At 33.2% G+C, this 11,737-nt stretch overlaps 1 protein-coding gene across 1 annotated transcript; it reads right to left on the bottom strand.

Moving 5' to 3' along the window:
- Nucleotides 1-15: 15 nt before the first annotated feature.
- gnb4b (guanine nucleotide binding protein (G protein), beta polypeptide 4b) lies at nucleotides 16-11,568 on the bottom strand. The gene is made up of 10 exons (XM_042734669.1): nucleotides 11,388-11,568; nucleotides 7,544-7,642; nucleotides 7,374-7,412; nucleotides 6,179-6,285; nucleotides 5,835-5,898; nucleotides 5,027-5,189; nucleotides 4,363-4,429; nucleotides 3,783-3,984; nucleotides 3,452-3,668; nucleotides 16-2,240 (listed from the first exon to the last, which is right to left on the bottom strand). Exons 2-10 carry the CDS (start codon nucleotides 7,598-7,600, stop codon nucleotides 2,134-2,136), a joined length of 1,023 nt encoding a protein of 340 aa, XP_042590603.1. The 5' UTR covers nucleotides 7,601-7,642; nucleotides 11,388-11,568; the 3' UTR covers nucleotides 16-2,133.
- Nucleotides 11,569-11,737: the final 169 nt, after the last annotated feature.

Raw genomic sequence — 11,737 nt, 5'->3', positions numbered from 1 at the left:
ATGACACAATTGAGATGTGGTTAAAAGTATTTTTATTGGTTACAATATCAGTGTATGGCAGCATTATCACCAGGTTACTTTACAAATACGAAAAAGTTGAGAAACAAGATGTTATTAAAAATGATTATTTGAAAATATGGCACTGTGAAAGGACACAAGGCACCACACTCCTGGTTGTATTGGCTCAAAAGAAAGAGAAAGAAGGAGGAGGAGGAAGAAAAAAAAAAGATTATGAAGCTTACAGATCGAGCCAAAAGTATCTTATGAATACTTAAAACATTGGGGTTCTAACATACTGTAATACTAAAAATGCTCTTTTGTTGCCAAGTTTGAGTGGTTTGGAATTGGAAATAACTGGTAACAAAAAACACCTAAACGCATTTGGAAAAGTCATCCGTGGTTTTCATGAAAGCTCTGAAAGACTACATCAGCATTTCAGCCGCTCTTATGGCAGCTGTATTTAAGCTGATCCAGAACCAACCACTCAAATCCTCAACATGATTATAATAAAACAACCACAAAAAGAATCACTGATTGGCAATCCTGCAACGTCTACAGTACCAACAACAGAAATCTGACTTAAATCTAACCAATACTTATAATACCAGCATAATTCCTCTTTGAACTGAATTCAAAGTGACTTCTAAATGAGACATTATTACCAAAGACATCCCTTTTCACAGTTAATCATCATAAAACAGCAAAAAACAAACAAAAATCGATTCCTTTACGGAGCAATTAAAACTGTAAAAATATATTCTAACAAAAAAAAACAAACTCAAAAAGGACTTCTTACAGTTTTAATACCTCATAATAATTTCAAGCTGCTTTCCGATTCCCTTTAATATAAAAAGGTCAAGTAAAAGAAATATTTTAAATGCTTTTCACAGTTACATGACGTGTTAAAAGCGTTAACAATGGCACAAATATCACCGTTTTAATGAGGCTCGTTAAGCTGGTAACTGACACGCATCTCAAACCAGCATCAATCTGGCAACCGCACGAACACAGACATACTGTCAGAACCGATGGCGAAAGTGAGTAAACGGCTTCATCGCTCTGGTCTACGTTTTTTGATCAATAGAAAAAAATAAGCCTAATATAGTGACTTGTCAGCAGTTTAACTATCCTGACCAGGTAGTGTTCTTCATCCCCACCTGTGTGAACACATGTACATGCTGAAACTAAGAGGTCACCAAAAAAAAAAAAAAAACACTTGTGAATTAACACTAATAAAAATATTGATACTTTTTCGAGACGTTCTATCTTTGTAACACTGCAACGTTTAAATTTGTGGACATTTCGGATTTAAAAATAGAAAAAGCAAGTGTTATGAATTCATTCGAAGCACAGATTTCTTTGTAAGCACCAAGAATAGGAATTTATACACTAGGATTAGTTATATTGTGATCGCTAGTATTCAAGGGTGAAGTTCAAGGGCAGATCAATTATGAATTCTGTTATCAATCAAAAGCAATACTCCTAAAAACGAGGCGTCAAAATGCTTCGAGTTAAACATTTGAAAATTCAGTGCCTTCTTTTCAAACTCAAGCACCAATAACTGATTACTGATTTAGTGGCGTGTATATATAAAAAAAAAAAGTTGAGGTTTTCATCTGCATAAAAAAAAAAAAAAAAAAAAAAAAAAAAAAAAAAAAAAAAAAAAAAAAGTTTTACGCTTGTTTTCCAATTTTCAAAAACTTCAGAAAATTCACAAAGTTTTTGTAATACATGCAATGTTCTATCTAGTTTAGCGTTGTTTTCTATGTACAAAAAAAAAAAAAAAAAAAAAAAAGAGTGAAAGATTAATAAAAATGTCATGGGCCAATGATCAACTAGAAAAATATATACATGAACACTATGTATGTATATACTATATGGTATATACATACACATAATGCTGTACATATATACCATATCTATATTCATATACATGAATATTTACATATTACACAATGACACTTTAATAATCTCTTCTTATAATTCCTGTGGCCGGCGGTGATGATTGGCTTCTCCACGGGATTCATCTACTTACTGAAAATCATGTGTAATAACTGGAATACGGAGGAACTGCTGTGGAAAGACGGAGAAATGGGACCGGAGGAAACAGAGCCGGAGATTTTAATACCGCTCTCAGTTCCAGATCCGAAGGAAACTGTCCCATGATCCCGTGGCCACGGCCATCCCGTCATCAGGTACTCCTAAACAGCTCACTCTGTTGTCATGACCGGCCAGGACACCTGGAGAGAGAGAGAGAGAGCCATACAGGTTATCATAATGCAAAAAAAAAAAAAAAAAAAAAAAAAAAAAAGAATTAACAATTAAAAAAAATAAATAAATAAATAAATAAATAAATATGCAAGCAAATACAAAAAAATAAATAAAAAATTATATTAAAAATAATCAAACATAAAAATAAATAAATAAGGGATGCATGATATTAGATTTTTGCCGATATGCCAATATTTTTCAAATCATTTTAGTCTGTGCCGATATCGATATATTCAATTATATACACAAATTATTTTTAACTTTTGTTATTTTTGAGCAAAAACCTACTTGTTAGAATTAATAAACATTATTAAAGTTCTTTTTTAAAGAAGTACATTGAAAGTTTTGAAAATAACTAAAAATCGATCTCCCGGTTTTTTTCTTTTTTTTTTTTTTTCAGACAGATGCAGTTGAAGCTTTAACATTTTATTTGTGGATTTAACATTACCAGATGATCTAAAAGCAAAAGAGCTGTAAACATTCAAAAAAAATCTTTTAGAGCTCCTTGTATTTAAGTTTTCATTATCCATTTGAAAAAAAAAAAAAACCACGAATAAATCTGTATATATTCAATTTAATTTACAAGTATTATGTCTGTGATTTTTAACGTAAGCTATAGCTTCTTACCTTTAAATCAAAACACTCAAGATTTTATGACATCGGTAATGCTTTATTTATTCAGAAACACAAGTATCTTAATGTTATTTATGCATTTTACTTTCATTTTTTTTACACAAATTTATAAATAAAAAGAGCCGATGCTGATGTTTACATTTTAAGCCATTATCGGCCGATTCCGATAATGTTCCGATAATATAGTCCATCCTTAAAATTAATAAAATAAATAAACTAAAATAAAAATAAGAAATAAATAAAACAAAATATCAAAAATAAAAATATAAACAAACAAAAACAAATTAATAATAATACACAATAATACAAATAAAAGTAAAAAGTAAAAATAAAATCATAAAAAATAAGATAAATCAAATTATAAATAAAATATTTAACTAATAAATAATAATAAAAAATTAAATAAACAACAAAATAAGTTAATAATAAAAATAAATTATAAATAAAATATGCAGAAACCCTCCCCTTATTAAACATGTATAAAACACATGTACAGCATTTTCACACTTACATTATCAAGGGTAGTGAAAAAGTGTTTTGCTCTTACCTGCACGTTCGCCTTTTAAAGTGTCCCAAACATTGCAGTTGAAGTCGTCGTATCCGGCCAGCAGGAGGCGTCCACTCTTGGAGAAGGCCACGGAGGTGATGCCGCAGATGATGTTGTCGTGAGAATACATCATGAGCTCCTGATCCGCGCGCAGGTCAAACAGCCTGCAGGTGGCGTCGTCTGAACCCGTCGTGAAGGCATTTCCATTCGGAAAGAACTGCGAGAGCAAACAACCGAACTCAATACAACGCTCCATGTAGAGGAGCTTCGAGAACACAAACACCACCCGATTTAAACAAGTGTGATTCTAAAAGTCGATTGAAATACTTACGCAGACGGCATTTATATCCGAGACGTGGCCGGTGAAGGACTGCCTGCACATCCCGTCTCTGATGTCCCACAGTTTAGCAGAAGCGTCGCAGGCTCCTGACACGAACGTCTTTAAGTCGGGACTGACCGACAGACTCATGACATCACCCGAGTGTCCCGTGAAACTGGTGGTCTGCTGGCCCGTCTCAATGTCCCACAATGCACTGCAGGAGCAAAGTTAAACAAAGAGTCCGTTTCGTTTCAATCAAAACCAGATGCTTATAATTCAAAGCATTCAAAACACCGATTATGCATTTAACATTCCAATAAATATTTCAAATAAATATTAGCAATGTAGAGGTCATGGGTTCGAATCCTAGAATATACACCTTAAATGCAAGTCGCTATATTGTTTAATAAAAATCAATTGTTTGATAAAAATAATCAATTTCAAACAGGAAAATTTAACTAAAATATGTACATGCCAAATAAAGTTAACACTGTATACCCCATTTATCCCTTGACATACTAATGCTACACAATAATCAGCTGAATTATTATTATTATTATTATTATTATTATTGTATGTGACATTAACTCACCATGTGGTGTCACCGGAGCTGGTGATGATCTGATTGTCATCAAGAAAACGACAGCAAGACAGATAGCCTACAGAATCATTAATAAAAATCCATTATTTATCTCTTTCATTGATTAATTATATATACTGTATGAAATGCCACACAGAAAGAACTGTTTTAGAGCAGGGTTTCCCAAACTGAGGTTCGTGAGATAGCTAAGGTAATAATATTTAGTTAATTAATACTCCATTAAATCATAATGTCAAATTTAGATACATAATTATGTTTACATATTATATAAAATACAGAATTGTATTAAAACGGTTTCTGGTCAAACGCTTGGAATAATTAGAATTTTATTTTTATTTTATTATCAAGGCTGCATTTATTTGATCAATAAATATAGTAAAATTAGTAATATTGTGAAACATAAAATAACCATTTTCTATTTAAATATATTTTATAATGTACTTTATCCCTGCCATAAAGCTGAATTTTCAGTAACTAAATAAATAAATAAATAAATAACTAGTAGTCTATATTTTAACATCAATAATATTACACTTTAAATGTTTTATTTGTTTACCTGCATAAATTTCAGGTCAGAGGGGTTCTGCTGATTAATCCCTGTTTTAGAGGAATTACTAGGTAATATTACTGAAGAGATAAATAAAGGTGACTCTACCTGTGTGTCCAGCCAGCTCTCGGTTGACCCTGACGTTGCCCTCGCGGGTTTTAAGGCTGTAGGTGGAGCAGATGTTGTCCAGGCCTCCGCAGGCCACGTAGTTCCCCGACGGGGCGTAGGCACAGGTCATGACCCAAGAGGAGCGCAGGGGAATAGCGTGCATCTGCCGGACAGAGTTAAAAACATACAGCTTACTTCAGCAATATGACGAGCTAAAGCAGAAGATTAAAAGAAAACAACTGTAAAAGTGGTAACTTTTTACCTTAAAAAAAAAAACAGTTCATCCAAAAATGGTAACTTGCTAAAAAAATGTGCTCACTCTTAGGCAATCCAAGATTAGGATGAGTTTGTTTCTTCATCAGATTTGTAGAAATGTATCATTGCATCAGTGTCTCAGCAATGGATGCTCTGCAGTGAATGGGTGCCGTCAGAATGAGAGTCCAAACAGCTGATAAAAACATCACAATAATCCACAGCACTCCCGTCCATCAGTTAACATCTGGTTTTTATCAGCTGTTTGGACTCTCATTCTGACGGCACCCATTCACTGCAGAGCATCCATTGATGAGACACTGATGCAGTGCTACATTTCTACAAATCTGATGAAGAAACAAACTCATCTACATCTTGGATGTGTTGAGGGAAGCACATTTTCAGTACATTTGAACTATTCCCTTACAGAGCATGTTTGAACCTGATTCAAACCATGATCTTTGTCTGTATAAATAAATGTATTTAGGTCGGTGATGATAACTAACATTTTTAATTTGAATAAAACCATGTTATCATTTTTCTAGTATCTCATTACCTTGTTGGTCGTATAACCATCCCATATGATGAGTTTGCCATCTTGGGAGGCACTGACAAGTAACCTGAAAAAGGGAAAGATATTATAAATATCCACACTGCAGCCGATCTACTTTTCAATCAACGAAATGTAATTAATACGGGACACAGATGGGATTTGAGCGACATGGTGGGAAAGGCCTTATTACAGCTCCACGGAAAACGAACACCGGGGTCCCAAGCGTTATTTCATGTAATATTAATCACGCAGTTGAAAGGAAACCAGCCCAGAGTGTTTAAAGCAGTTTTGTTTTGTATCTAAAAGCAATGGTGATGGTTAGAGAGACCCTCCGATCGAACACACACCTGGAGTCGCTGCCCCAGTGCATGGCGTAGATTTTGGCAAGATGACCTCGGAGCGTGCGTCTCGTTCTCATCTGTATCCGCCCCACTGAGTCCAGGCTCGCCGTCATCTGACATATGAGCCCAAAACAGCAAGAGATGAAAGATCACACATCATCAGCTTCATTAGAGAGGTCTTCAGCACAGACAGCAAGCTCAGCATCATCTTCTACAGCATTTCATATGCGTTTAGCTCCTTTACACAACATTTACTCAATTTACTAAAAAGGCAGAAAAGAAAAAGTTATGTTTTACATCGAGGAAGTCAGTCGATGAACTGGTGGATATCTATGAATAATATCTTTTTAAAATTCTTGATTGGCAAAAAAGGCCTAGTATTACATAATTATATGATTTCAAGTTCAAAAATATCAAAAAAACTTCCATTTATAAATATATATATATATGTGTGTGTGTAAGTAAAATATTAAGATATCACTTAATATTAATATCTCTGGATTTTATGGGTTTGAGTAAAATGTCAATATTTGTTTTATACTATGATAACATTTCATAATTTTTTAATAGAATTTATTTTGGGTTTTTTTTACAGAGAATGACAATTAGTCAAAATAACAAATGTTTTCTTAACTCTTCTGAAGCAAAAACATTGGTATAGTTTTGTCTAAAAATGAATATAAACATTTTTTGTTATTTTGACCAGTTGTCATTATACATTATATTTTATTTAAATAATTATCTGGAAGAAATGTCATCAGTAGTTTACAGAATAAAACAAAAATTATGTTTTACATTAACACCTAACCATAAATCACATGCCATAGCTGTATAAACGTAATTATTAGCTTTAATGCACTTATCAAAATAACAAAAACAGTCAAATATCAAAAGTTTTGCTTTCAAGATAAATTCAAAATGTGTCGTTTAATTTACAATCTACAATGGAGTGGAAAAATGTTCTACATTTAATGTCAAAGAACAGCTTTTTTTTTTTTTCACAAAATCTGTAATTTTTCTTTGGCTGTTGTCAAAAACAATGCAACAAAATGCATCAAATTTAGTGAAAAAGTGACGTGCTTGAGCAAAACTGTCATTATTTTTGGAATCAGCAGCACAAAATTAGTTATAAACAACTATTGGAGGTATTCAGCAAATATGATGCAGGACGGTGCAATCATTACTGATTTTTGTTTCGTACCTGCGAAAGTGTGGAGTCACTGCAGGCTTTTCTAGCATCCTGAAAAACAACAAATGCAATTCATGACAAAACTTGCCAATCTAAATAAACAGCACAGGAAGTGTTCAGTTGACATGGAGGTCCTTTCATATGAACGCTTCCTTTTGTTGCATGTCGGTCCAAACACTTACCCGGATCTGGTTGCGAAGCTGTTCCGCTTCCTGTCGCAACTGTTCCAACTCACTCATTGTTCCTGTTTGACCGGCACCCGAGACGACAACGTGCTGGACCTGCAATCACCCATCATACAGTTACATCATTCATACACTCACCTGTCAATCAAACATTGCAGTAGTGATGCATGTGAAAAATGCAATTACAAATGGACCAGCTTCCTTTGACCAAACCCATTCCAGCAGCTTTAATTGCACGCACAGACTGATCTGAGAGCAGTGGGAAATGACACCAAGCTCAAAGGGTCTTCAAAACACCACCGACTGCTGCCAAATGCCACCCATATGTTCACTGACCTTTCCGTCAAATCAGGCGTCCGTCCGCACCTCTGATGTTTCGCTCACCTTTGATTCCACATGAATGTGTTTTAACAGTTAAAAGATCTACTACAAACTCAAACAGCGTCTGTGAGTTTTCAGTAACTAGGTTATTAGAGAAATAAATACTAGACTGATGGTTTTGATTACTAGTCCAGCGTCTCTCATACTAAGGGTGTCATTTTGACAGAACTTAAACTGGAGTTTATTTAACTGACTATGACTATAAGCCTGTATAAAAACCTAAAGCATCATTTCTATTTTTGTGCTATAGGCCTATATTTCATTGTGCTATTACTTGCTATTTGTTCTTATTTGCTGGCTGTCACTTGTCTTTAATAATGTTTAAACTTTATATTTGTTTATTTTTGGCTAGGTATTTTTTGATGTAGTACTGGAATTGAAAGAGAATTGTAAAATTGAATTGGTATCTAAAATAGTGTCATATAGGCTTATCTATTAGAATACAAAATAACAGATAAAAAAAAACAATGATAACAGCAACTAATTTATTAAAAATTTGACCGGGCCAGTAGAAAAAAATCCTTAGCATTGATCCCCGTTTACTCAGAAGTTACTAAAAATTTAAATTTATTTATTTATTTTTTTACACTAACGAAAGTTTAGAACATTTGGGATTTTTAAAACGTTTTCGAAAGAAGTCTCTCCTGCACACACCAAGGCTGCATTCATTTAATCAAAAGTACAGTAAAAATTGCTAAATATTATTATAATTTCAAATAACTGTTTTCTATGTGAATCTATATTAAAGTCTAATTTATTCCTGTGATGCAAAGCTGAATTTTCAGCATCATTACTGCAGTCTTCAGTGTCACACAATCCTTCAAAATAGACAATTATTTAATTTTTTATCCATTGAATTTTCAATTAAAATAGCTAGATCATGAAATATACTGTTATCCTGCCATAAAATTACTCATACCATGATGCAAGTCATTAGTTATTCCGCCCAACCACTACCAGACCAACACCACCCTCCATATTTCAATACCAAAACCATCATGATAAACTTCAGCAATGGGGAAACGTTTAACAATACACCTCATGTTTCGCTTTTAGCCTTTATATAATGCTGAGTGATTTTACAAGTTATTAGAAACTGAAAATGTTTCCTGAAAGTGTAACTCTAGCATCAGTTTATCAGTGTGACAATTTACCAACCTTCGAAGGCCTTTAACATGTCAATGTGTTGTTAAATGATTGAAATATTAACTTGAAATATTAGGAAAGATTTCGATTAATATTTAAAGGCTGAAGGGGTTCGCAAATATATGTGACCCTGGAGCACAAAACCAGTCATAAGGGTCCATTTTTAGAAATTGATATGTGGGTCAAAGACGAAAAAGTGTTTAACCATAAAAAAAAAAAAAAGTGTAACACTGCTTTAAACTGTTGTATTTTTCCCCCCCAAAAAATGCAAAAAAGTTTTCTGTTTTATTTAATTGCAATTTTGTTTTTGTTTTTCTGAGCAAAAAATAAATCTCATACATTTGTCCCTGATTTACAGAAGACACCCAGTAAAATGTCATTCAGTGTAACAATCTTGTCAGGCATATTTACAACAAAAATAAATTTATGACATTAAAAGACTAATTACTTTCACCCCAAATACTAATGAGTTGTAATTTTACATTTTTAACATTTGCCACTATCCTAGGTTTTGCCCATTTGTAAGTAAGTATTTTTTACTAATTTAAAACACAATAAAATTTAGTATGCTCCATTATTCTTTTAGATATTTTAATATGTACACGTCAGAATAAGCATGTTGTTTGGATTTTTGCATAAATATTGTGTTACACTGAATGACAATGTGACATTATTTCAACCAAATTTTGACATTTTATTCTCCAAAAACTTATTTGAAACCTTAAAAGTAGACATTTTACTTACATTTAATGTGCTTTCCATGGACACAAAATCACTTTTGTACATTTCTTTTGATGCGGACATCTTAACGTCTTTGACCCATGTATGCATGATCTGAAAGCTGATAATTAATCTCTCCATTGATGTATGGTTTGTTATGATCGGACAATATTTGTCTGAGATACAACTATTTGAAAATCTGGAATCCTGAGGGTGCAAAAAAATCTAAATATTGAGAAAATCATCTTTAAAGTTGTCCAAATGAATTCTTAACAATGAATATTACTAATCAAAAATTAAGTTTCGATATATTTACAGTAGGGAATTTACAAAATATATTCATGGAACATGATCTTTACTTAATATCCTAATGATTTTTGGCATAAAAGAAAAATGTACAATTTTGAGCGATACAATGTATTGTTGTCTATTGCTACAAATACACCTGTGCTACTTATGACTGCTTCTGTGCTCCAGGGACACATATACATACATATATATAAAATATATATTAGATAAATATTTTAGTGTGTTCATTTGAATGTGTTTTTCATTAACAAACAAAAGACTAAAGTCAGAAAACAGCTGTTTCAAGACGAGTCCTTTACATTTCTGAACCTGTGCGCTTTTATTTAGTTAGAAAACATAAAAAATATAACTGAAAAGCAATTCCAGGAAGCAATGGTCTCATATTTGCCTGCTGGGAAGAGGAACTCAACGATATTACACACAATCACAAATAACAATAAAATCTAACACGTGTAACGTTATATAAAACATGAAATCACTAATAAATACTGAAATATGAAATGATTCAGTTAGAATATAACACGTGACCATTCTAACTTGAAAACAAGTTTAAATTAACCAACAATATCTACGATTATTGCATCAGAAGACTGCATCAGAGGCCCGTAAATATCAGAATTATTAAAGCTTAAAAACTTCACTTAAATCAAAACAGAATGAGATTTCTGAAAGGTAAAGTGAAAGTAAAACTATTAGCTTTACCCCAGCAATCTCAGCTATTGGTGTCCTTCACAAAATACTTTAAAAGTGATTTAAAAAAATGAATTCTGCCAACTTCGCTGGAAGATGTATCTTCAAAATACAACTGCTTGCAGACTGCATTCACATTTATGCATCCAAGTAAGACTTTGATTCAAAAACAACAGTTCGTGTTTATAGTAACTCGAGATTGTGTGTCGATCAAGGACAAAATACGACAACCAAGCTGAGATTTAAACCCACTACCTTTCATTTATCACCCAGATATTTAACCACTTCACCAAACTACCATTTAGATGGTTAACTAGCGCGAGCAAACACTTAACAAGTTTAAAAAAACCGTTAAAATTCAAACTGAGCGCTTGTGTTTATCGGGCCTCCTGTTGCCTCTTCACCCTCAACCATAACTAGCAGATTAAAAAATTAACTAATTAGCTACTAAATCGAGATTCAATCCATCGTTGACCCCCAAAAACAGTACAAAGGAGTTCAGCGGTGTCAGTAAATCACAGTTTACGAGCTTTTTACAAGCAGGAAATAGACGAGAAAAGAGAAAGACGGCGGACGACTGTTTTTTTCCCCTCACCTGATCAGGCTAGTTCGGGCGAAAATCCGCTTCTTTCAGATCCCTTGCATGTTGATATGCGCACAGATGAATTTCAAAGCAGAATAATTCATTGGAAGTCGATTTTAAACGCATTTAAAGGGCCGCGCAGCCCTCACGCAAACTGAGGCAGTTTTTGCCAGCGATCTCTTCACCACACCCATAAGGGAGCCGGGAACATGGCAACAGGCGCGCCCTACGTAGGTGAAAAAAAAAAAACCACCTCTCTTACAAAATGCAAAAAAAAAATATTATAAAAAAGCAAAAATGATTTAAATTAAATTAGTTATATATACATAAAACCTCGATTTACTTGAAAAGTGTGTGTTTTC

This window comes from Cyprinus carpio, chromosome B11, assembly GCF_018340385.1.
Source record: "Cyprinus carpio isolate SPL01 chromosome B11, ASM1834038v1, whole genome shotgun sequence".
NCBI lineage: Eukaryota > Metazoa > Chordata > Actinopteri > Cypriniformes > Cyprinidae > Cyprinus > Cyprinus carpio.
Note: the sequence above shows the minus strand (reverse complement) of the source record. Positions and strands in the feature narration are given on the sequence as shown.

Bases quoted from the DNA above. Each gene is read 5' to 3' on its own strand.
- gnb4b (XM_042734669.1), bottom strand. From the start codon at position 7,600: ATGAGTGAGTTGGAACAGTTGCGACAGGAAGCGGAACAGCTTCGCAAC. The intron at 6,286-7,373 runs GTACGAAACAAA...CTCATATGTCAG, and splicing joins GTGACTCCACACTTTCGCAG to ATGACGGCGAGCCTGGACTC. The intron at 4,430-5,026 runs GTAGAGTCACCT...ATGATTCTGTAG, and splicing joins AGAGCTGGCTGGACACACAG to GCTATCTGTCTTGCTGTCGT.